This window comes from Bombina bombina, chromosome 7, assembly GCF_027579735.1.
Source record: "Bombina bombina isolate aBomBom1 chromosome 7, aBomBom1.pri, whole genome shotgun sequence".
Taxonomy (NCBI): Eukaryota; Metazoa; Chordata; class Amphibia; order Anura; family Bombinatoridae; genus Bombina; species Bombina bombina.
In genome coordinates, this window is record NC_069505.1 from 243,925,849 (window position 1) to 243,953,677 (window position 27,829).

Consider the following 27,829-nt stretch of genomic DNA (forward strand, 5'->3'; position numbering starts at 1 on the left):
CTCAGCAATGTAAACGATTCTACATTCCAGCAAAAACGTTTAACATGAGAATAGTTATAAAAAGGATTAGTGACCTTTAACACAGTAGTTCCGGTGAAATACCATCCCCAGAATACTGAAGTGTATACATACATGTCATTTTAACGGTATGGCAGGCTTTTCTCATCAATTCCATTCAGAAAATAAAAACTGCCACATACCTCAATGCAGATTCATCTGCCCGCTGTCCCCTGATCTGAAGCCTTTACCTCCCTCAGATGGTCGAGAACAGCAATATGATCTTAACGACTCCGGTTAAAATCATAGTAAAAAATCTCTGTCAGATTCTTCCTCAAACTCTGCCAGAGAAGTAATAACACGCTCCGGTGCTATTTTAAAATAACAAACTTTTGATTGAAGTCATAAAAACTAAGTATAATCACCATAGTCCTCTCACACATCCTATCTAGTCGTTGGGTGCAAGAGAATGACTGGGACTGACGTAGAGGGGAGGAGCTATATGCAGCTCTGCTGGGTGAATCCTCTTGCATTTCCTGTTGGGGAGGAGTTATATCCCAGAAGTAATGATGACCCGTGGACTGATCACACATAACAGAAGAAAAAGGGATTATCTATCTTTTAAAACAATAACAATTCTATGGTAGATTGTCCCTTTAAAGGGACAGTCTAGTATAAATTAAACTTTCATTATTCAGATAGGACTTGTAATTTTAATCAACTTTCCAATTTACTTTTATCATCAAATTTGCTTTTTTCTCTTGGTATTCTTAGTTTAAACTAAACATAGGTAGGCTCATATGCTAATTTCTAAGCCTTTGAGGGCTGCCTCTTATCACATGCTTTTTAAATCTCCTTTCAACACAAAGAGACAGAAAGTACACCTGGGCCATATAGATAACACTGTGTTCAGGCACAGGGGGTTATTTAAGATTTAGTACAAAACAATGATAAATTTAAGACAATAGATAATAAACAGTCACAGTAATGTGATCAGGGGGCTGGAAAAAGGTTCCTAGATACAAGGTAATCACAGAGGTAAACAGTATATTAATATAACTGTGTTGGTTATGCAAAACTGGGGAATGGGTAATAAAGGGATTATCTATCTTTTAAAACAATAATAATTCTGTCCCTTTAATACAAAAAAATTAATGAACAAGTTTATGTGAAGAGTTGAAGACATTTAGCCACACAAAACGTTTATTTGAAGACGTGGAAGTCAACAGCAATCTCCTATTCCATTATGCCTAATTTCTTCACTGATGTTATTTAGTTAGTAATTGCAATTTAGCCTAAGTTTGTACAAGGAAACCCTCTCGCTCTTATGTTTCCCTGTGCACAGTACATTATCAAATTTTATGTTATGGGGACCCCAACCTTTTTTTAAGTGACCCCCAGTGGTTCCAGACCCCCAGGTTAAGAAACATTGTACAGTAATGGCATTCAAGTAAACAAGCACAGTAATAACAAAGAATAGGCGTACCTCGTAGATATTGCAGGTTTGGTTCCAGACCACAGCAATAAAGCAAATATAGCAATAAAGCGAGTCACACAATTTTTTTTGTTTCCCAGTGCGTATTAAAATTATATTTACACTATACTGTAGTCTATAAAGTGGGCAATAGCATTATGTCTAAAAAAAAAACAACCCATAAATTATGCTTACCTGATAATTTAATTTTCTTCCGAAGGGAAGAGTCCACAGCGGCATTCATTACTTTTGGGAAATACAGAACCTGGTTACCAGGAGGAGGCAAAGACACCCCAGCCAAAGACTTAAATATCTCCCCAACTTCCCTCATCCTCAGATCCCTGACCCTGTACCATACCCTAAGGTACTACAGGAAAACCATGCAGTTCCCCGTTGCCTCATATTAAATCTAGACCTCCAAGTTAGACAGCAGAGACAGCAGAAATAACTATCCCAGCAGCTAGTAAAGAGTTCTCCATAAAGAACACCAACCGTCTGAACAGGAACTCCCAATGACCAGCTTCCAGGCAGAAAGCTGACTCACCGTTGCTAAACCCAAACACCAAAATGCGTGTCAAAGCTTGCTAACACCTAGTCAGAGTGCAATTAGCTGTAGCTGGTTACACCCTCAAAGTGCAATAGATATAGCTGGATTCAACTGCAAACTTTCCAGGGCTCACAGTCCGAAAATCGGGCTCCAAGGCGCACCCCTTCCCAGCACCGGACACCAGAGGAAAAGAGAAGGACATCCAAAGACTTCCCACAAAGGAGGGAACTGACTCTAAAGAAAACGGTCAACCCTGCATAAAGTAACCAACCCCAAATCTTCCCTCTAGGAAAATGGTCCCAGCCCAAAGGCTAGTCAAGACCAAAGACAAGAGTCCCAGACTCCGGAAAAGAAAGGAAGGGTCAACGAAGGAACAAAGCCCCTAGTTAGACCGTTGACCGTTACTACAAACAGTATGGCACCATGAGTCAGGATAGACATTGTTCTCGGGTTCGAAACCCCTACACGGCTGTCTTCTCTAAAAACAAGGAGCACTTCCCAAGGGAAGAAGTCCCTCAGCATCCATACATCAGAATCCAACATATAGCAGGAGCCCCCTAGGGATCAAACCCTCAGCCTCCCTCTGCAGGAACGGAGGAACCAGTCACTACATCCCAACTCCCCTGCCAGGATTCTGAAACGCAAGAAGGGAAAAGACCCTTACAAGGCAAGACACCAAGGACCCACAGGTCGCTCCAAATACTAAGGTAACTCCAAACCCAGAGAACCCAACCCCGCTCTAGAAGAAAAGGGAATTAAACAATGGAAAAACACCCTACCGTAGAGGCGAGACCCCATATCGCCAACTCAGGCGAAGATACCTGCAGTCTACAGAAACAGCGTAAATGCGCCAGAAGACCAGTAGGGAACCGTCAGAAGGACCTAAAGCTTAAGCCATAGACAGATAGGCATCTCTCACAGAGCACCAGCCCCTACGTAGAGAGAGGCCTGCAGGACCACAAACATCTAGTGTGAGATCAAACCGTCCACACCCATCCAAGGAGAGACACGGATCTAGGTTAGGGTCCTCGAAAAAGGAAACGATCAAAGATCCAACTTCCAGAAGAACCCTAAACTGCCCCCTACAAGGAGCAGCACACCTCTAAAGTCCGAAGACTTGGCGATCTAGCAATAGCCTCAAACCCAAGAGTCACAGTGGACTCCTTAACGGTCTAAGATTCAGTACCCAGGGCACATGGATCGCAAAAAAAACTCGTAGGCAAGCGTTAACACGTGTTATACAGACAGGCAAGGTAGCAACCAACACCCGAAGGCGAATGAGAACCCTGTACCCTGCTCACCATCCCAGAGAATCAAACTTAAGACATCGCCCACGAAGCCCCCAATGGAGCAGAGGATAGTCAACTACCTGACCCCAGAAGGGTGGCCCTCCGTAACCAACCTCGCCTCTTCACTGACAAGCCCCAGACTAGAGTTGAAACGAGGACGTAAAAACACCCGAACGGCAAGGCCATGGTCAGACCAAGGGTTTTGGAAGAGACAACAGCCAGAGATCCTTGAAGGATCCATCTTCCACAGAAGGCAGGGAACCCCTGCACACCAACTCTTAGAGTAACACAACTCTGAACAGAGGAAGAACATGACCGCATCCAGACCATATGATTCACTCAAGGCGGGAAGAAAGGAAACTCCGCCACCGGAATAAAATGCTTAATAGGCTAAATAGTCAGCGTCCGGAAGAACATTGAGTGCAAACCATTAATCACTCGGCACACCAGACCACATAGGTCACACACATCTCCCAACGCCAAAGACTGGAATAAGGGTTCTGAGTCTCCGGGGACCTGAAGAACCATGAGGACGTCTGCAAAAACAGATCCGTATCCCAGGCGAGTAGCCCGAACAAAAAACCTAGATTGGCACTCATAACTCTCCGTTTGGAGGGGTTGCATTTAAACAACAGGCCTGATACTTCGTTAGGATCCGAGCCCAGAGTCCATAGAATAGGTCAAGTGACATTCAGAATCCAGCAGGATTAATCAGCACCACAAGGGTGACATGAACCCTGGTAACAGCAGAAAGAGTATCCGACCAGTACCTGCCTGGTATAATGACACTCTTTTTTTTTTTTTTTATTATATTTTTCATTTATTCAATACATAAAAAAAAAAAAAAAATATCACATACAGAAAAAGGAGAGAATAAAAAAAAACAATAGAAAAACAACGACATTTCGTAAATCATATCTGGAGACACAGCTCCACCTTGCTACAAATCTGGTAACTCTATATACCTCAACACAAATACTGGATTAGCCTAATAAAGATTAACAGATACCGATTGCAAACTTTGTTCGGCCTGAAAAATTCTCAACGGTTACCTGCCTGCAAATAATATAATTCTAAAAAAAAAAAAAAAAAAAAAAAAAAAACCCTACCTCCGCCGCCCTCCCTCCCCCCCCCCCCCTGCAACATAATACCTTACCGCTGCCTGTGCATCTCGAACAGGGCAACCGACAGCTACCAGATTATACAACCACGTTTACCCAAGATACTGGGAATACCCCTGCTACAACTAATTCAGCAAAGCAGACCGTATTTCGGACCGGAACAAGGATCTGCTTTTGAATCTGGCGGGGATATGACAAAATGATTGGTAGCCATCCCTGAAAAAACTCCTTAGTTTTCTTCTCGGAAGCTTCCGAGAGGTGATATGACTCAAATACAATTTGGCCTTGAATTTCTTTACAAGACCTCTCTAAGCTCGGAGTTCTCTTAGCTTTCCAATTCTGCAAGATAAGATGACGTAATGCTAGAATAATCGTATTCAATGTGTAGGTCATCGCTGCTGAGTTTCTATGTACTTCTGTTCTAAGCAGAACCACATCTTGCAGAGTAAGCACTACCTTTACCCCGAATAGCGAATTAAACCAATGAAGCACTTTCTGCCATAACTGGTTAATTTTGGGACAAAACCAAAACATATGAAATAGATCGGCCCTAGAATTTGAGCATCTGGGACAAATATTTAATCCGGAATCAGAAAATGTTTGTAATTTAAGCGGATGCAAATAAAAATTATTCAGTAGCTTCCAATGCGATTCCTTCCAGGACACCGAAACCCTGCATTTCTGGACCATATTACAACTCTGGATGATCTTCTCTACAGTAATATTGTTAATAGCCGGAACCAACCAGGTACTTATACTATGCAAATGCTTATCAGATTGTTTAGAAAGCATAATATCGTATATTAAAGAAATCGAGCTTCCCAGACTGAATTTCTTAATCAGCATTTTGATGACAGACCATTCCGCTAACATACTATTCTCCCAGTTTTGCTCAGACATAAAATGACGGATCTGAAAATACGCGAACAAATCAGACCTGGAGAGATCATAAGTTTGAAACAAAGACTCCGCAGTCTGCACCAGATTATCAGGCCCCAATAATTGCTTGACAAACCGCAGCCCCTTGTCCCTCCAAGATTTGAACACCTTCTGATATAAACCCGGGATAAAATTCGGGTTTCCCTGAATAGGTAAATAATCTGACACTGAGGGATCTACACCTAAACAGGTGCAAAACTTCCGCCACGCGATCAGAACATTTTTAAAGGATATCAATTTACTGATATTAGATGGTAGCTGACTTATCTTACAATGTAGCAGCGCAGAAAGGGCAAAAGGCCGAGTGTAAAAAGATTCCTCTTGACTGACTGCTAACCTATCAGTATCCGCCAACCAATCCATGGCGAACTTCATCAGCGCCGCCGTGTTGTAAAGCCTGATATCCGGCAACGCCAACCCAGCACGGTCTGTCCTTTGCATAAGTTTAGTTAGTGCAATCCTTGGTCTCTTATCTTTCCAGATGAATTTTGAGAAATCACTATATAACTTTCTAATATCTGAACAAGAAATAAAGAGAGGGAGATTCTGTAGCACATATAGAAGACGCGGAAAAACAATCGTTTTTATTAGATTTACCTTTGCTGAAATTGATAGCGGAAAAGAAGCCCAGGTATAATGACACTCTTGAACTGTCCAAGGTCCAAGAAAATTTGTCCCGAAGGATCGATAAATTAACTAGAAAAACAAAATTCTATTATTCAACAAGTGCGCAACTTCCGAGGAAGTGCCCACGCGACCTAAATCGCAAGTATCGGTTCCAGAGAAGAACGTTTATAAAAACAAAATTCTAACAGACATGAGCTTAAGAAAAAAACAAATTAAACACATCTGTGACAGATACCCCGGCTACCCCGACTGGGTAGCTCCGCCAAAGGGGATCCTTCCTCTCCCTGGAACAAGCGGCTATGTAGCCTAGGAAAGTGATTCTAGCAGGAGCCCACCTAAATGACTCGACAGACTAGCATTCAGGTTAAAATAGAACTGATTTTATTGGGACAGACACACATCTTTTATACACACACTCATCTTGATAAAAACAGGAGACAATGTCACAGTTTTCCCGCCATTCCTGCCCCTCCAGACAGGCTGGCGCTGGCCATAGCAGCCATGGTCCCACAGATTCCCAGTACCCAGGGGTGGCGGTTTTCAAGGTGATCCCGGGGGAGCGGCGGCACTTCCAGGGTGTCATTTTAAAGCTCTCGGTCCCCAGAATCTACAGTCTAAAAAGCATGATCCGTGGCTGGGGACCGGAGTTATGCTGTTTTAAAATGTTCACCTGGAAGTCCAGGGAGAATAGGGGTTATAGGGGGAACCAGAACCCCCGGTTCCCAAGGGAGCACCCTTCCGGCAATCATCCCATCTCTGGGCCACCCTGAGAGGCAGCAAACAGCAGAAGAGCGGAGCTCTGGGACAAAGGGCCACTGGAGCGACCTGGGTCAAAGGGCACCGGTAATCCTGGAGGATGCGGCCAACCGGTAGTTCCAGGGGCACGGCCAGCCGAAGGGGGAAGTGGCGGTCCGTGACCAGCTCCTCCAAGACGACAGTCCATATACAAAAACACCAGGAATAGAAGGTCTGGGGAATCACGGTTGCTCTGAGGAGTCCAAAACCGCTAAGCAGCAACAGGGGTGAGGTTGTGGGTAAGGGTTTAACCCTTGCAGCCCAGTATCCGTGACAACATCCATCCAGATCAAAAAATAAAATGAAGGCAGCACCCATCGGGTGAACAACCAAGGTGAATGAGGACGACAACGGGACCAGCCGATTGAGGCCCCATTCACCCAAGCTCAGAACTGGAACTGAAAAACATAAAGAAAAGAAAAACGGCTACGTTAACGAGATTGGCCTCATCCCCAAACGTCATATGCATTTTTCCATCTAGCTTCTAAGGCCTCGGATCCCTCGGCCCGCTAGGATTGGGATCCTTCAACACTGCCAAAACATGTCTTAAAAGAACACGCCTATAACGGAAGGCAAAATCATCCCTCCCCGGATCAACTGGAGAAGCTGGACCCGAGATAAGGGCCCCTGGCCAACGCTTCCCCAGAAAGCCGAACTGAATCCGGCGATCCCACGCTCGACAGGCCCTGTTTAACGGAACACGGAAAGTATCTTAGAAATATTTCACTTGGGAGATATAAATGATTCAGCGCAATAGAAATGGCCATGCGGAACCGTGCCGTAAAGTCTGGACGAAACAAATCACCCTCCGGAGAAGGAGTAAAGGGCCATAGGAACACCTGCTTGCGTAGCCGGGAAATGGACTGGGGTACTCGCTTCACGGGTCATGGAAACCTCAGAGGCGGATGGCTCAACACACTCTAAGCTCCCTGCTTCGGGAGAAGAGAGTACTCTAGAACGGCAATCAGAACATAACTGATGGGCAGTGATTACCCGGGCCATATCATATTCATCACAAGACACATCCTCCGTATCGGGGGTATCTGTGTTTTGCATATCAGAATCCTCCATAATCTTGGGATTACAAAAATGACAAAAAACTAACTGGCACCCTTTAACACCCATCTTGCATGAACAGATTCTGTCTACAGATATTGTTGTTTACTTATTTATTTATCATACATTAAAACTTCAAAAGAACGAAAAGAAAATAAGATCCATTATCAGCAAATTTCAACACAAGAATCCTCCTTGTTACACAGACAGATACAAAGTTTTTTCGTGTTAACTATTGGATCACCTAGCCCAGTCAGGTGACGTGACGTCACTGCCCACGGAACAATCAGCAGTTAAACTTTCTCTCACGGATAGTGAACCAGGTTTGTTTTTCCTTTGCTCCCCAGTCTCAGGATCCACCAACATCTAAGTCTGTGCACAGCAGATCTTCATTAGTTCACGGACATATGCAGTATAAGTATGGTTTTCTTCTATATGCCGCTTATTTTTAAAGCAATATTGAATATACAACTCATTTGTGTTTATATGTATGTGTGCTTGCTCGCTGCCTATATATGTCAGGAGTCTGATCTTTTGAGGTTAAACACCAAACAGATACTGCCTTTTATGTTATATATTTTATTCTTTTAATATACCATATTTTAGATAAATCATTGGTTGGATGCCAGCATTTATATATAGTGAAATATTCCTAACATAGTTTATATATTTTTTATACATTCATTTGCACACTGTTGATATATATTAAATATCTTACTTCTAACTTAAGTATCTTTTAACTCATTTACAGCAAAACAATTTTTCAGTATTTTTTTAGTTACTTTGACTTGGTCAGCTCCAATTTGGAGCGCTTGTCCCATCCCCTTGTTTTTTCTATGTTCTTGTATTTATCCTGAGATTATAAAGACAATACAGGGATTTTAGCTTAAGACCATATAGGTAGCTCCTACACCACCCACTCTTTTTCTACCCTACTCCTGTGAACCAGACAACCAACGAGCAAGACTCTCTCGGTCAGGTGTGTGTATATATAAGTATTTATCTCTCTCTCTCTCTATATATATATATATATATATATATATATATATATATATATATATATATATATATATATATATATATATATATATATATATTTATTATGTGTGTATATATAAGTGTATCTCTCTCTCTCTCTAATATATAAATTTGCACCGTTTCAGAATAACAACCTTTTTTTCAGTCATGTGACTGCTACTGAAAAAGCATTGAGAAGCAGTGCATTGATTAAAATAGCCAGTAGGTGCAGCTGTCCGCTTGTGTTGCAGCAAAGATATGCAAGACAAGCAAGCTGAAATCAATCAGTTTAACCAGACCTGAGCTATCGAGCAGCTTGCAAAGGACGAAGATCTTGTCTATAAATCAGTCAAGATTGGAATGCATAGAAAGAACTGTTTGCATAAAAAGCAAGTAAAGTCTGTGTTGTGTGATTATTTTATTAGGTTTATAATGCTGTTGAGCTAATGTTTTTGTTAATTTAACTTAGTTTAATTATATATTCTGTGCTGTGTGATTATTTTATTAGGTTTATAATGCTGTTTAGCATTTAAAGTCATTTCAAAGCTTTAAAAATAATGTATTAGGTGTTACTTATGCCAATTTTGAGAGGGGCCTGGAACCTAACTCCCTCACTTCCCATTGACTTACATTATAAACCGAGTTTCAATTTACAACGGTTTCTATTTACAACCATTGCTTCTGGAACCTAACCCCGGCGTAAACTGAGGGCTACCTTTGTGTGTATATGTATATATATATATATATATATATATATATATATATATATATACACATATATATATACACACACACACACATAATATATATTTATTATATGTGTGTATATATGTTGGAAAATTACGGCTCCCTCAATTTGTAAAAAGAGCTATATCTGTGAAATCCAATAAAGCGAAGAGCAATAAAACAAGGTATGCCTGTATCTGCAATCAAGCGACGGAATAAACTTCGCATTTTTCTCTATTAGCGATACAAGGTGAGTGAATACTTATGAAATTGTTTGACAAGTAGATGGGAAAAAAGAAAATTTATGCTTACCTGACAAATGTATTTCTTTTTTGACACGATGAGTCCACGGATCATCTCAATTACTAATGGGATATTCACCTCCTGGTCAGCAGGAGGAGGCAAAGAGCACCACAGCAGAACTGTTAAATAGCTCCTCCCTTCCATCCCACTCCAGTCATTCGACTGAAGTTAGGAAGACAAAGGAAAAGTCAAGGTGCAGAGGTGTCTGAAGTCTACAATAACCCACAATCTGTCTAAAAGAACAGGGCGGGCCGTGGACTCATCGTGTCAAAAAATAAATAAATTTATCAGGTAAGCATAAATTTTCTTTTTTAAGACACTATGAGTCCACAAATCATCTCAATTACTAATGGGATTCAATACCCAAGCTAGAGTACACAGATGATACGGGAGGGACAAGACAGGGAACTTAAATAGAAGACACCACTGCTTGAAGAACCCTTCTCCCAAAGGCGGCAGCAGCCGAGACAAATTTGAAGAACTTTGAAAAAAGAGTGAAGAGAGAACCAGATGCAGCCTTGCAAATTTGTTCCACAGAAGCTTCCCTTTAGAAGGCCCATGAGGAAGAAACAGCCCTTGTGGAATGAGTCGTAACTCTCTCTGAAAACTGCTGTCCACCAGTCTCATATGCAACATATAGGATACTCTTCAACCAAAAAAGAGAGAGAAGTCCTTAGTCGCCTGCAGATAAATCTGATGCACAGACCACGTCCAAATTGTGCGTAATTCCTTCCTTCTAGAAGAATTAGGACACAAGGAAGGAACAACAAGCTCCTGATTAATGTCCTAATCAGAAACAATTGTAGTAAGAAAACCCAATGTAGTACGAAAAACTACCTTATCTGAATGGAAAATAAGATAAGAAAACTCTTACTGCAATGCCAAAAGTTCTGACACTCTCTGAGCAGAAGAAATTGCAACAAGAAATAAAACTTTCCAAGATAACAACGCAATATCTAAGGAATGCATAGGCTCAAACGGAGTTCCTCTAAATTCAGACTCCATAGAAGAGTAACTGGTTTGAACACAGGCCTGATACTGACCAAGGCCTGACCAAATGATTGTACATCTGGGACAGCTGCCAGACGTTTGAGTAACCAAGTAAGCAAACCATTCTCCAAACCCTTTTGGAGAAAAGACAAAGGTCTAGGAATCCTAACTCTACTCCAAGAGTAGCCCATGGATTCACACCAATAGAAATATCTATGATAACCTTCTAGTGACAGGCTTACGAGCCTGAAACATGGACTTCAATGAAGAGAACGAACCTCGCTTAAAAAAAAATAAAAAAATTAAGCGTCCAATCTCCAAGGAGACTTCAGAGAAACTAGATGTGTGAGAAGGAGGGGCCCTTGAATTCAAAGGTCCTTCCTCACGGAAACCACCAAGGTGGCAAAAAGACATGGCCATCAGATCTGCATACCAAACCCTACGAGGCTAAGCGGGTGATATGAGAATAATCTATGCCCTCTCCTGCTTGAGCCGAGCAGTGACCCAAGGAAAAAAAGAAAACGGGGGAAAATGCCGGAGAACACTTCCGGATGGAGGTCCCACTCCCCCGGATGAAGGTCTGCCTGCTCAGGAAATCGACCTCCCAGATGTCCACCCCTGGGAAGTGGATCGCCAACAGACAGCAAGAATGGACCTCCGCCCACTGAAGTAGTTTGGATACCTCTGTCATCACTAAGGAACTCCCCGTTCCTTCCTGATGATTTATGTAGGCCACTGACGTTATTTGTCCGACTGACAAACTGGACCGAAAACAACTGAGACCAAAGAACACTGTAGATCGCTCTCAGCTCCAGAAAGCTTAAAGGAAGAACAGACTCTGGCTGAGTCCAAACCCCTTGAACCCTTAGGTAGCCTCAGACCCCGAAAAAGAAGGCTGGCGTCTATTGCCACAATCACCCAAGGTGGTCTGCGAAAGCAGATTCTTCAATAAAAAAGATCCAGAGTCAACCACGATTGAAGAGAATCCCAAGTCTCCTGTTCTAGAAGCATTCGAGGAGACAAATCTGTATAACTCCAATCCATTGCCTGAAGCTGCTTAACTGCAGAGGTCTGAGATGGAACCAAATAACGGGATGGATGTCCTGCCGCCACCATCAGCCCGATTAATCCATGTCCTGAGCTACTGATAGCTGAGGAGAAGACTGAAGAGCTAGACAAGTATCGAAGATCTTTGACTTTCCTGACTTCTGTCAGAAAAAACTTTATTGATAGAGAACCTAATATGGTTCCCAGGAAAATTACCCTTGTACTTGGGACAAAGGAACCTGTATCCAAATTTACCAACCATCCGAGAGAGCGAAGGGAAAGATAACAACATTTCCATGTGGGATCCTGCCTGTTGAAAAAATGTCGTCTGGACTAGTATGTGAGCAACTGAAGCACCGCCAACAGTGGACCCAGAATCCTTTGAGAAAAATCTGGGAGCTATGGCAAGACCGAAAGCCAGAACCACGAATTGGAAGTGTTTGTCTAGAAAGGCAAACCTTAGCAATATGAGATGATCCCTGTGAATGGGAACATGCAAGTACGCGTCCATTAAAACCAAAAGGAGAATGGAACGAATAGTTTCCATCTTGAAAGATGATACTCTGAGAAACTTGTTTAGACTCTTGAGATCTAAAATAGGCCTGAACGTTCCCTCTTTGATTGGGAACCACAAACAGAATGGAATAAAATCCCAGATCCCGTTCCTGAATCGGAACAGGAACTATTACTCCTAGGTCGGAGAGGTTGTTTACACAGAGCAAGAACACCTCTCTTCTTGTTTGGTCTACAGATAATTTTGAAAACAGAAACCTGCCTCTGGGAGGAAAACATTTGAACTCTAACTTGTATCCCTGGGACCTATTTTCCATTGCCCAGGGAACCTGAACATCTCGAACCCAAACCTGAGCGAGACGAAAAGTCTGCCCCTACCAGATCTGGTCCCGGATTGGGGGTATGTCCTTCATGCTGTCTTTGATTCAACAGTAGGCAAATTTGGACCCCTTTTTTTAAAAAAATTCTTTAAATTGCAAAAGAGATTATTTTCGTCAAGCCGGGTCCTAACAAGGTCTTCCCCTTGTAAAGAATAGCTAAAAGCTTAGATTTAGAGCGTACATCCATAGAACAAGGCCTTAATCACAAGGCCATGTGAACTGGAACCGAGAAAACTATGTACCCAGTTTGAAAACTTGAAGGAAAAAAATTGAAATAAAAGAATTATCCAATTTAAAAGCTTCTTATCCTATCCTGGATTGTATCCAGTGAAGCTTCTGACTTATGCATATCAGACAAACGCATCAAACCCATATTCCGTTGCACTAGAGATAGTAGCAAAGTACACATCTGGTTACTATTGTAAGCCCTAGGGTACAACCTTCTAATCTTTTGACCATAGGACCTTTGAAAAACCCAACTATCCTCAACGGTTATAGTAGTTATCTTACCTAAGCTGGAAACTACTCCTTCCATCCTAGGGAATGATTGCCCAGCCTCCATAACTGATTATGGGAAACTTTTTTTTTTTTTTTTTTTAAATATAGAGTCCTTCATATTCCTTATAACTAACGGGACACACTTAGGATAGATTACACCGGCAATGTCGGGGACGCCCAGGGTAGCTAAAACCTCCTAAAGTAACAAATGGAGGAGTTCAAGCTAAAAACTGAAAGAAAAAACAACCTCAGGATCAAATAAAATAATATTCCATCTGAGTTTGAAAATTCTCTCACAGATAATCCCGAAGTATCTTCCTCTTTCAGGAAAACAGGGAAGAGCTATTCAGAATATTAATTACGGAATCAATCAACTTTCTATTCTAAATGATTGAAAAGAATTCCTCTAGAAATGTTGTCTACCGTGTGGGAAAAACATAATGCAGGAAATGTAGAGCAACTCCGGGTGGAGTGTGAAAGGAAGCGCAGGGCACTTCATGGGGCCATAACATTTAGAGGGACACTATAGGAGAAGTTTGTGGCACAGATTGACCATTGTCAACAGGCTCCTAGACAGAAATCGCCTTAGAAAGAGTAGGTTCAGGGAAAAAAAAGAGGAAATTTTCTAATAAAAAATAAATAAAAATTGACACATAAAAAACGTTACTGTCTCTTTAAATTTTAAAAGGAACATTTTTTTGTGTGCTCTAGATCAATCCTAAGTCACAAAGGATGAATTAAACCAAAAACATGTGAAATATTGAAATAAAAGATAACCATGAAAAACTTTACTGTCTCTTTAAAACTTAAAAATAAACTATTTTTTTTTATTTTTTTATATTCTATATCCATCCTAAGTCACAAAGGATGAATAAAACGAATAAACATGCAAAATCTTGTAATAAAAGATAACCATGAAAAACATTACAGTCTCTTTAAAAATTAAAAAGAAACTTTATATTTTTCAGAGCAACAGAAGGATAAAAAAAAGAACTTATCTACACCTCAGCCTAACATTGCTGAGGTGTCCATCTCTCTTTGAAACCATAAAATCCCCAAACTTTATTATAACAAGTTGCAAGGAAGAAAAATAAGTTACTGGTTCTAATTTCATTCAAAACAGATTCAGACCGCAGCAGTGGCGCTGTCCGGTCCCACATAAGGCACAACATTAATTACTGTGCTACCAGGCATCCTTCCGATATCGTATTTACAAAATTAGGAAGTGAGCCATCTAAAATGGCGCCAAAACATAGTTTCGCACCCCGTGGGCGTGATATCAGTAACTCGCTCTGAAAACTTGGCATCAAGCACTGTATAACGTTCAGCCCTGCACACCTCCCAAAAGCTATGCATTTGAAGGCTATCAATATGTTAGCAGCATCGTTTCCAACTGTTTATGCGTTACTCTTTATGTACTGGGAAGCACAATGCAAACAGTGCTCTCAAAACTGAGCAAACCAAGCTTCACCCATTGTGGGCGTTACTGCTATCGATCTCGCGGTCACCATTGACAAAAAAGTTAAAAATAGCCACCGGGAGAAACGCAGGCTCTACAAAGAACTCAAGCAGTGAAAACAGTGCTACCGCTGATAGGTAGTATCTTAGCCCAGAGACAGAATCAAACAACTTTCTACGTTACTGTCTACTTTGTGATGTAAAGCCAACTGAACCTGCCACAAACACCTCCTAAACTATCTATACACAGATATAAGTCCTTGCCTGCATATCAATTGCTGTCATAGGGTCCTCCATTTTATAGAAATTAAGCTATGTCCCCTGAATTTTAATAAAGTGCTCCACTCCTCTGACATCTTCCCAGACCCAGTATAAAAAGTTAGCACTTACCTTTAACATCTGCCCGACGGCAGGGCAGCTCAGCAGGATTGAGAGGTCCTATCCCTCACATAGTCCTGTGGAAAAAAGATAAAGCCTGAGTAATCTTGTTTAGACTATCAGGATTAGGGCAGCATTAACTATATGGGAGGCACAGTGAGAATTATGTCCCACAAGTTCCCATTGCTCTAAAACCACCAAAAGCTCTACTGAAGAGACTGATATAGACTACGGCTACATCCTAGAACAAAGCAGCACAATCTTGCACCACTTTAAAAATAATAAACTCTTGATTGAAGAATCTTTTCTAACACCTCACTTTACCTCTTCCTATCACTATCGTAGGCAAAGAGAATGACTGGAGTGGGAGGAGCTATTTAACAGCTCTGCTGTGGTGCTTTTTGCCTCCTCCTGCTGACCAGGAGGTGAATATCCCATTAGTAATTAAGATGATCCGTGGACTCATCATGTCTTAAAAAAGAAACCTAACTCTGGCAGTGACTGTTTAATGAGTTTTCATATTTTAACTTAAATGGGCAAGAAACCCCCATTTTTCTTTCATGATTTAGATAAAACATACAATTTTATAAAACTTTCCAAATTAATTCTAGAATCAATTTTCCTTTATTCTCTTTGTATCCTTTATTGAAGGAGCAACAGTGAACTTCTGGGAGCTAACTAAACACATCAGCAAGCCAATGGTAAGATGCATATATGTGCAGCCACCAATCGGCAGCTACCTCACAGCTCCTGATCCTACCTAAGCATGCTTTTCAACAAAGGATACCATAAGAACAAAGCAACATTGATAACAGAAGTAAATTGCAAAGTTGTTTAAAATCGTATGCTCTATCTAAATAATAAAAAAAACTTTGGATTGCATGTCCCTTTAATATAAGATAGTGAGGAACAAAATAGAGTAGCCCTAAACGCCAATGAAGAATTACATAAAGCATTATGAAAGGAAGGGGAGGAACAGTACAGATCTATTATACAAGAAGCCTATACATGAACAAGTGGGAGCACATAGGTCGCTGTCACACACTTACCATGGGTTTGGTTTGCACAGAGCCCTGTGGAATGTTCAGCATCGGAGGTGAAACGTAAGGCGGCACAAAACCAGGAATCCCGCTCTGATTTGGTCTGGCTGCAGAACAGAGAACAACACATAGTATCACTAACCGGTAAAGCTCAAACCAATCACAATATTACTATTACTAACATGCAGTTCTCTAAGTTCCATGGCCTATACATTAACTATGTGTTTAACCCTTATGAGGGGGGGGTTAAACACAGAGTTGCAGGGCCGCTAGTGATAAAATGAAATCCTCTAATGAATGTTCCACTATATTGGCCCTTTAAACTGCACTACATGTTCCAGATACCAAGAGAGAATGAAATTATTATTTATTTTTTTTTTAGATTAAAGGGACATTAAACAGTATGGTATTGTAATATAAAATGTTTGTGTGTAGCTGAAAGCACTCTGCAATACACTTTATATGTGCCTTTTCCTTTAATTTATTCATGAAAATTATTGGTTTTCTATATTCCACTGAGTTTTCATAAAGTAATGGGAGCACCATGTTTGAACTTAAAGGGTCTACACCAGAATTTTTATTGTTAAGATAGATAATCCCTTTATTACCCATTTCCAAGTTTTGCATAACCAACACAGTTATAATAATATACTTTTAACCCCTGTGATTATCTTGTATCTAAACCTCTGCAAACTGCCCCTTTTTTCAGTTCTTTTGACAGACTTGCAGTCTAGCCAATCAGTGCCTGCTCCCAGATAACTTCTTGTGCACGAGCACAGTGTTATCTATATGAAATACGTGAACTAACACCCTCTAGTGGTGAAAAACTGTTAAAATGCAATCTGAAAGAGGTGGGCTTCAAGGTCTAAGAAATTAGCATATAAACCTCCTAGGTTAAGCTTTCAACTAAGAATACCAAGAGTACAAAGCAAAATTGGTGATAAAAGTAAATTGGAAAATTGTTTAAAATTACATGCTCTATCTGAATCATGAAAGTTTATTTTGGCCTAGACTGTCCCTTTAAGTTTTCCTGTTATCTCATTCTCCTGCTGAGAACGATTAGGGACAGATATAAAGCAGGTAGTAAGAGAGTGAAAAAAAAGGAAATTTATGCTTACCTGATAAATTTATTTCTTTTACGATATGACGAGTCCACGGATTTCATCCTTACTTATGGGATATCGCCTCCTGGTCAGCAGGAGGAAGCAAAGAGCACAACAGCAGAGCTGTATATATAGCTCCTCCCTTCCCTCCCACTCCAGTCATTCGACCGAAGTTTAACAAAAATAAAGACCTGTCTCAGAAAATGACAGGGTGGGCCATGGACTCGTCATATCTTAAAAGAAATAAATTTATCAGGTAAGCATAAATTTCCTTTTCTTTTACAAGATATAACGAGTCCACGGATTTCATCCTTACTTATGGGATACAATACCAAAGCTATAGGACACGGATGAAAGGGAGGGACAAGACAGGAACCTAAACGGAAGGCACCACTGCTTGAAGAATCTTTCTCCCATAAGCAGCCGAGGCAAAAGTATAAAATGTGGAAAATTTGGAAAAAGTGTGAAGAGACGACCAAGTTGCAGCCTTGCAAATCTGTTCAACAGAAGCACCATTTTTAAATGCCCATGAGGAAGCCACAGCCCTAGTAGAATGAGCCGTAATTCTTTCAGGACGTTGCTGTCCAGCAGTCTCATAAGCAAAGCGGATGATACTCGTCAGCCAAAAAGAAAGAAAGAGAGGTAGCCGTAACTTTCTGGCCCCTACGTTTTACAGAAAAAACAACAAATAATGAAGATGATTGACGAAATTCTTTAGTCGCCTGCAAGTAAAACTTCAGGGCACAGACTACGTCCAAGTTATGTAACAGACGCTCCTTCTTAGAAGAAGGATTAGGACACAATGAAGGAACAATAATCTCCTGATTAATATTTTTGTTGGAAACAACCTTAGGAAGAAAACCAGGTTTGGTACGTAACACTACCTTATCAGAATGAAAAATAAGGTAAGGAGAATCGCATTGTAATGCTGAAAGCTCAGAAACTCTGCGAGCAGAAGATATAGCAACCAAAAATAAAACTTTCCAAGATAAAAATGTTATATCTATGGAATGCATAGGTTCAAACTGAACCCATTGAAGAACCTTAAGAACTAAATTCAAACTCCAAGGGGGAGCAATAGGTCTAAACACAGGCCTGATTCTAGTCAGAGCCTGACAAAATGATTGAACATCCGGAATATCTGCCAGACATTTGTGTAGCAAAATAGATAAAGCAGAAATCTGCCCCTTTAAAGGACCAGTCAACACATTAGATTTGCATAATCAACAAATGTAAGATAACAAGACAATGCAATAACACTTAGTCTGAACTTCAAATGAGTAGTAGATTTTTTTATAACAAATTTCAAAGTTATGCATATTTCCACTCCCCTTGTACCATGTGATAGCAATCAGCCAATCACAAATGCATATACGTATAGTCTGAATTCTTGCACATGCTCAGTAGGATCTAGTGACTCAAAAATTGTAAATATAAAAGACTCTGCACATTTTTTTTAATGGAAGTAAATTGGAAAGTTGTTTAAAATTACATGCTGTATCTGAATCATGAAAATTTAATTTAACCTGAGTGTCCCTTTAAGGAACTTGCTGATAACCCTTTCTCCAAACCTTCTTGGAGAAAAGATAAAATCCTAGGAATCCTAATCTTACTCCATGAGTAGCCTTTGGATTTGCACCAATAAAGATATTTACGCCATATCTTATGGAAAATCTTTCTAGTAACAGGCTTACGTGCCTGAAACAAGGTATCAATGACCGAATCAGAGAACCCTCGTTTAGATAAAATCAAGCGTTCAATTTCCAAGCAGTCAGCTGAAGAAACTAGATTCGGATGATGGAAGGATCCCTGAATGAAAAGATCCTGCATCAATGGAAGCTTCCAAGGTGGCAGAGAAGACATGTCCACCAGATCGGCATGCCAAGTCCTGCGAGGCCACGCAGGAGCAATGAGAATCACCGAAGCCCTCTCCTGTTTGATCCGAGCAATCACCCGGGGAAGGAGAGCAAACGGTGGAAACACATAAGCTAGGTTGAACGACCAAGACACTGCCAAGGCATGTATCAGTTCGGCCTGAGGATCTCTGGACCTGGATCCGTATCTCGGGAGCTTGGCATTCTGATGATACGCCATCAGATCCAGCTCCGGCCTGCCCCATCTTAGAATCAGGTTGGCAAAGACCTCCGGATGGAGTTCCCATTCCCCTGGATGAAACGTCTGTCTGCTGAAAAAATCCGCTTCCCAGTTCTCTACTCCTGGGATGTAGATTGCTGACAGATAACAAGAGTGAGCCTCCGCCCACCGAATTATCTTTGATACTTCTGTTATCGCTAAGGAACTCCTTGTTCCTCACTAATTGATGTAAGCCCCAGTCGTGATGTTGTCCGACTGAAATCAGATGAATTTGGCCAAAGCCAACGGAGGCCAAGCCTGGAGCGCATTAAATATTGCTCTCAACTCCAGAATATTGATCGGAAGTAGGGACTCCGCCCGAGTCCACACACCCTGAGCCTTCAGGGAATTCCAGACTGCACCCCATCCTAGTAGACTGGCGTCTGTTGTCACTATCACCCATGAGGGCCTGCGGAAGCACGTCCCTTGGGACAGATGATCCGGCGACAACCACCAAAAAAGAGAATGCCTTGTCTCCTGATCCAGATGTAACAGAGGAGACAAATTTGCATAATCTCCATCCCACTGCCCGAGCATGCACAGTTGTAGTGGTCTGAGATGAAAGCGAGCAAACGGAATGATGTCCATTGCCGCCACCATCAATCCAATCACCTCCATGCAATGGTCGAGGATTGGACTGAAGGGCTCAGCATGTATTCAGAATCTTTAACTTTCTGACCTCTGTCAAGAAAATTTTCATGGATATAGAATCTATTAGAGTTCCCAAGAAGGGAACCCTTGTCTGTGGAATAAGTTAACTCTTTTCTAGATTCAGCTTCCACCCGTGAGTCCTCAGAAAGGACAGAACCATGTCTGTATGAGATTTTGTCAGTTGGTAAGATGACGCCTGGATCAGAATATTGTCCAGATAAGGCGCCACTACAATGCCCCGCGGCCTGAGAACCGCCAGAAGAGACCCTAGAACCTTCGTGAAGATCCTGGGTGCTGTGGCCAACCCGAATGGAAGAGCCACAAACTGAAAATGTTTGTCCAGGAAGGCAAACCTTAGGAACTGGTGATGATCCTTGTGGATAGGAATATGAAGATATGCATCCTTTAAGTCCACGGTAGTCATATATTGACCCTCCTGGATCAATGGCAGTATTGTTCGAATAGTCTCCATCTTGAAGGATGGGACTCTGAGAAACTTTAGACTTTTGAGATCTAAAATAGGTCGAAATGTGCCCTCTTTTTGGGGGACCACGAAAAGATTTGAGTAAAACCCCTGTCCCTGTTTCAGTAATGGAACGGGACGAATTACTCCCATAGTAAAGAGGTCTCTTACACAACGTAAGAACGGCTCTCTTTTTATCAGGTCGACAATCGTGAAAGAAGAATTTTTGAATTCCAGTTGATACCATTGGGACACGATTTCCAGTGTCCAGGGGTCCTGAACATCTCTTACCCAAGCCTGGGCAAAGAGAGAAAGTCTGCCCCCTACTAGATCCGGTCCCGGATCGGGGGCCGCCCCTTCATGCTGTCTTGGTAGCAGCAGCGGGCTTCTTTGGTTGTTTACCTTTGTTCCAAGCCTGGTTGGGTCTCCAGATGGACTTGGCCTGAGCAAAATTCCCTTCCTGATTAGCGGAAGAAGAGGGGACTCCTTTGAAGTTCCGAAAGGAACGAAAATTATTTTGCTTACCCCTCAGTTTAGCTGTTTTATCCTGAGGTAGGAGATGACCCTTACCTCCCGTAATGTCAGAAATTATTTCTTTCAAGTCAGGCCTGAATAGGGTTTTTCCTTTGAAAGGAATAGCCAAAAGCTTTGACTTAGATGACACATCAGCAGACCAAGATTTTAACCATAATGCTCTACCCGCTAAAATGGCAAATCCAGCATTCTTAGCCGCCAATTTGGCAATCTGAAAGGCGGCATCCGTAATAAAAGAATTAGCCAGCTTAAGAGCCTTAATTCTATCTAAAAATTCCTCTAAAGGAGTCTCAGTCTTAAGAGACTCTTCTAAGGCGTCAAACCAGAAGGCCGCCGCCGCAGTGGTAACTGGTACAATGCAGGCCGTCGGTTGTAAAAGGAAACCCTGATGAATAAATAACTTTTTTAGAAGACCCTCCAATTCCTTATCCATAGGGTCTTTGAAAGCACAACTGTCCTCAATATGAATAGTTGTACGCTTAGCCAGGGTAGATATAGCTCCCTCCACCTTAGGGACTATTTGCAAAGAGTCCCGAACAGTGTCAGATATGGGATACATTTTCTTAAAATTAGAAGGCGAGAACGGGATACCCGGTCTTTCCCATTCCCGCGTAATAATCTCCGAGATTCTCATAGGAACCGGAAAAACATCAGAGTAAGCAGGCACCTCTAAGTATTTGTCCATCTTACACAATTTCTCTGGTGGTACCACAATAGAGTCACAGTCATCCAGAGTCGCTAAAACCTCCTGAAGTAACAGGCGGAGGTGTTCAAGCTTAAATCTAAAGGACATGACGTCCGAGTCCGTCTGAGGCAACAAACTTCCCGAATCGGAAAGTTCCCCCTCAGACAGAAGTTCCCTGACCCCCAATTCAGATCCCTGTGAGGGTACATCGGAAATAGCCAACAAAGCATCAGAGGTCGCAGTATTCAAATTGACTTCTGTCCTGCTGCGTTTGCCATGTAACACTGGCAACTTAGATAAAACCTCTGTAAGGGTAGATGACATAACTGCAGCCATATCCTGCAGAGTAAATGAAGTAGACGCGGTTGAAGAACCCGGCATCGCTTGGGTGGGCGTTAAAGGTTGTGACGCTTGGGGAGAAAGTAGCGGCATACCCTCATCAGACTGAGAAGCATCCTTAGACACACTTTCCTTAAAGAAAATCTGCTCTTTACATTGTAAGGCCCTTTCAGTACATGAGGGACAAAAAGTAAGAGGGGGTTCCACAATGGCATCTAAACACATAGAACAAGTACTTTCCTCAAGTTCAGACATGTTAAACAGACTAACAATAACAATAATAGTCGTTCTTTACTTGATATATTGAACTCTGAAGTCAAAACATATATTCAAAAACTTTTAACTAAAAAGCTTACTGCGTCTTTAAATAATAAAAGCGCAAAAAAAATTCTGTTATTATTCAAAACAACATCTGCGGCAATACAAAATGTCCTTATGTGCCCAAATTAGCTTAACAATATTGCACCGCTTGTTTGGTAATGTTATATATCAATTTTATCAGTTTTATCACTCCAGGCCCCTGCACCTTGCCACAGCCCTGCTGCGGCGCCTACCTGCCCCCAGATCACACTGATTCTGTTTAAGAAGCGCTCCTAAGTCTCTTCCTTCATGTACAAAAACAACTTAGGCCTCACCGGAGCCCAGGACCTTACTGCCGATCCGGATGAGTACTGTGCGGCTAAGCGTGCAAAATTAGGCCCCGCCCACAGTGGGCGTAACTCGAGCCGTACCGAGACCCGCATGGTAAGTAAAACACCATGTCTGTTTCCCAACATAAAATGTTAAAGCCATGTGCCCCTCTATACATATACTTTAATAATAAAGCGCAACTTCATTAAAAAAAAAAAAAAGCACTCTCTCATGCCAGCTATAGTGATATAACAACGAAAGCCCTTAGGCACCAAACCGCATCTCCCAGCGTCAGCCCACACTGAATACACATAAGTGAAACATACTGATAAGTAATCAATTTAAAAGGGAATTCCAAGTACACCATTTCCGTACATATAGTGCATACTGATTACCCCTCCCCAGATGGAATAATGTCAGCCTGTTCTGATGTATCAAGTCTCCCCAGAAACAAATGACTGAACATACCTCAATGCTGCTTGTAGCATGACACGGTTCTCCACACTGAAGATATTTCTTTACACTACCTTCAATTGCTCTGTGGAAACCAGCAGGATCTTAGATAATGATTGCTAAGATCATCAACATCAGGGCAGAAAAATAAGATGTTCCCACTCCTCTTAGGAATAAGTGATTGACGATTTCTCCCTGACAAAAATAGTACTCACTGGCACCATTTTAAAATAAAAAAACTTCTTGATTGAAGAATCTAAACTACCAGCTCACTTTACCTCTTCCTATCACTAACACAGGCAAAGAGAATGACTGGGGTGGGAGGGAAGGGAGGAGCTATATATACAGCTCTGCTGTGGTGCTCTTTGCCACTTCCTGCTGACCAGGAGGCGTAATCCCATAAGTAAGGATGAAATCCGTGGACTCGTCCTATCTTGTAAAAGAAATCCATACTTTCACTGAACGCTGGAGCTACGCTGAATCAAAACGGTATGCACAGCATCCTCCTCAAACACCGGGTGAGTGAACAGGCAGTGGACTGTGTCCTTATAAATCATAAGAAGTTTGCCCTCACATTGTGTCTTTGGCTCTAGTGATGAGGTCAGCACTCTCCCTATAACTGCCTTTGGGACTTACGTTTGCCACGTTGCTCTCTAATTATCCCCGGCCCTGCTGGTACTCTCTATGGTTAATCTATTGGTTACCTAAGTTGATAAGAGCTAGTGGTGAAGCACATCAGAAGTGAGCAAAGAGTAAGTCTCACCCGGTTGTTTACCCTATTTACAAGGGGACTGTTTAAACACTTATTTAAACAATTACTTTAATGTGGACTTTGCTGCTATTAATATTTATATACGTTATATACGTTTAGTTCCTCTCATTCCTTTCTGTTTTATAATTCTGAGTCTGTATGAAACATAAAGTCGTTGTTACTAACACATCACATTACCGACCTAGGTAAGGAGCTAAAGACAGTAACAATACAAATTCAGGACTTTATTATCGGATGTTAATTCCGTGTCTGTATGAAACAAAGTTGTTGTTACGAACACATCACGTTACTGACCTAGGTAGGGAGCGAAAGACAGTAACAATACAAATTCAGGACTTTATTATCAGTTAATTCTGTGTCTGTATGAAACAAAGTCATCGTTACGAACACATCACGTTACTGACCTAGGTAAGGACCTAAAGACAGTAACAAAACAAATTCAGGACTTTATTATCGGATGTTAATTCTGTGTCTGTATGAAACATTAAGTCGTTATTACAAACACATCACAACACGTTACTGACCTAGGTAAGGAGCTAAAGACAGTAACAATACAAAGTCAGGACTATTATCAGATGTTAATTCTGTGTCTGTATGAAACAAAGTTGCTGTTACTAACAAATCACGTTACTGACCCAGGTAAGGCCCTAAAGACAGTAACAATACAAATTCAGGATTTTATTATCGGATGTTAATTCTATGTCTGTATGAAACATAAAGTCGTTGTTACTAACACATCACGTTACTGACCTAGGTAAGGCGCTAAAGACAGCAACAATACAAATTCATGACTATTATTGGATGTTAACTCTGTGTCTGTAAGAAACAAAGTTGCTGTTACTAACAAAATATAATTTATGTAACAACTTACCTGATAAATTAATTTCTTTCATATTGGCAAGAGTCCATGAGCTAGTGACGTATGGGATATACAATCCTACCAGGAGGGGCAAAGTTTCCCAAACCTCAAAATGCCTATAAATAAACCCCTCACCACACCCACAATTCAGTTTAATGAATAGCCAAGAAGTGGGGTGATTATGAAAGGAGTAAAAAGCATCAACAAAGGAATTTGGAAATAATTGTGCTTTATACAAAAAATCATAACCACCACAAAAAAGGGTGGGTCTCATTGACTATTGCCAATATGAAAGAAATTAATTTATCAGGTAAGTTCTTACATAAATTATGTTTTCTTTCATGTAATTGGCAAGAGTCCATGAGCTAGTGACGTATGGTATAGCAATACCCAAGATGTGGAACTCCACGCAAGAGTCACTAGAGAGGGAGAGATAAAAATAAAAACGGCCATTTCTCGCTGAAAAAATAATCCACAAACCAAAAAATAAAAGTTAATTCTCATTAAATTAAAAGAAAAAAATGAAATTATAAGCAGAAGAATCAAACTGAAACAGCTGCCTGAAGAACTTTTCTACCAAAAACTGCTTCCGAAGAAGCGAATAAATCAAAATGGTAGAATTTAGTAAATGTATGCAAAGAAGACCAGGTTGCTGCTTTGCAAATCTGATCAACTGAAGCTTCATTCTTAAAAGCCCACGAAGTGGAGACTGATCTAGTAGAATGGGCTGTAATTCTCTGAGATGGGGCTTGACTCGACCCCAAATAAACTGAATAAAACTAAAGCTTAAACCACGAAGCCAAGGAAAAAGCAGAAGCCCTCTGACCTTTCCTAGAACCAGAAAAGATAACAAATAGACTAGAGGTCTTCCTGAAATCTTTAGTAGCTTCAACATAATATTTCAAAGCTCTTACCATATCCAAATAATGGAAGGATTTCTCCAAAGAATTCTTAGGATTAGGACACAAGGTAGGGACAACAATTTCTCTATTAATGTTGTTAGAAATCACAACCTTAGGAAAGAATTTAAATGAATTCTGCAAAACCGCTTTATCCTGATGAAAAATCAGAAAAGGAGATTCACAATAAAGAGTAGATAATTCAGAAACTCTTCTAGCAGAAGCGATGGCCAAAAGGAACAACACTTTCCAAGAAAGTAGTTTAATATCCAAAGAATGCATAGCTCAAATGGAGGAGCCTGTAAAGCCGTCAAAACTAAATTAAGACTCCAAGGAGGAGAGATTGATTTAATAACAGGCCTGATACAAACCAAAGCCTGTTAAAAACAGTGAATATCAGGAAGCTTAGCAATCTTTCTGTAAAATAAGACAGAAAGAGCAAAGATTTGTCCCTTCAAGGAACTTGCAGAAAAAACCTTATCCAAACCATCCTGAAGAAACTGTAAAATTCTAGGAATTCTGGAAGAATGCCAAGTGAATTTATGAGAAGAACACCATGAAAATAAGTCTTCCAAACTCGATAATAAATCTTTCTAGAAACAGATTTACGAGCCTGTAACATAGTAATAATCACTGAGTCAGAGAAACCTCTATGACTAATCACTAGGCATTCAATTCCCATACCTTCAAATTTAATGATTCGAAATCCTGATGGAAAAAAAAACAGACCTTGAGACAGAAGATCCAACCTAAATGGAAGAGGCCAAGGTTGGCAACTGGACATCCGAACAAGACCTGCATATCAAAACCTGTGAGGCCATGCTGGAGCTACCAGCAATACAAATGACTGTTCCATGATGATTTTGGATATCACTCTTGGAAGAAGAACTAGAGGCGGGAAAATATAAGCAGGTTGGTAGCACCAAGGAAATGTCAACCCATCTACTGCTTCCGCCTGAAGATCCCTGGACCTGGACAGGTACCTGGGAAGTTTCTTTTTTAGATGAGAAGCCATCAGATCTATTTCTGGAAGACCCCACATCTGAACAATCTGAGAAAACACATCTGGGTGGAGAGACCACTCCCCCGAATGTAAAGTCTGACGGCTGAGATAATCCGCTTCCCAATTGTCTACACCTGGGATATGTACCACAAAAATTAGACAATAACTGAATTCCGCCCAAGAAAGTATTCAAGATACTTCTATCATAGCTAGGGGACTGTGAGTCCCACCCTGATAATTGACATATGCCACAGCTGTGATATTGTTTGTCTGAAAACAAATGAACGGTTCTCTCTTCAACAGAGGCCAAGCCTGAAGAGCCCTGAAAATTGTTCCAAAAAATTGATAGGTAATCTCGCCTTTTGAGATTTCCAAACCCCTTGTGCTGTCAGAGATCCCCAAACAGCTCCCCAACCTGAAAATACTTGCATCTGTTAGACGAACCAAAGAGGCCCCTAGAACTATACGATGGTGATCTAACCACCAAGTCAGAGAAAGTCGAACATTGGGATTTAAGGATATTAATTGTGATATCCTTGTATAATCCCTGCACCATTGATTCAGCATACAAAGCTGGAGAGGTTTCATATGAAAACGAGCAAAGTGAATCGCGTCCGATGCTGCAGTCATGAGACCTAAAACTTCCATGCACATAGCTACTGAAGGGAATAATAGAAACTGAAGGCTCCGACAAGCTGAAACCAATTTAAATTGTCTTTTGTCTGTAAGAGACAGAGTGTCATGGACACTGAATCTATCTGGAAACCTAAAAAGGTGACCCTTGTCCGAGGAATCAAGGAACTTTTTGGTAAATTGATCCTACAACCATGTCTTTGAAGAAACAACAGTAGTTGATTTGTGTGAGATTCTGCAGAACGTAAAGACTAAGCAAGTACCAATATATCGTCCAAATAAGGAAACACTGCAACACCCCGCTCTCTGATAAAAGAGAGTAGGACACCAAGAACCTTCGAAAAGATTCCTAGAGCTGTCGCTAGGCCAAAAAGGAAGAGCAACAAATTGGTAATGCATGTCTAAAAAACATAATTTATGCTTACCTGATAAATGTATTTCTCTTGTAGTGTATCCAGTCCACGGAACATCCATTAC

The 27,829-nt window shown here is 41.1% G+C and overlaps 1 protein-coding gene across 2 annotated transcripts in view; it reads right to left on the reverse strand.

The window, feature by feature from the left end:
- Positions 1 to 27,829, reverse strand: part of FAM120A (family with sequence similarity 120A) — a 297,370-nt gene that overhangs the window by 121,878 nt on the left and 147,663 nt on the right. For both annotated transcript variants that reach the window (XM_053720687.1, XM_053720685.1), the window contains exon 6: positions 16,205 to 16,302. In XM_053720687.1, the coding sequence (XP_053576662.1) occupies positions 16,205 to 16,302 (98 nt within the window). The remainder of the gene's footprint in view (positions 1 to 16,204; positions 16,303 to 27,829) is intronic.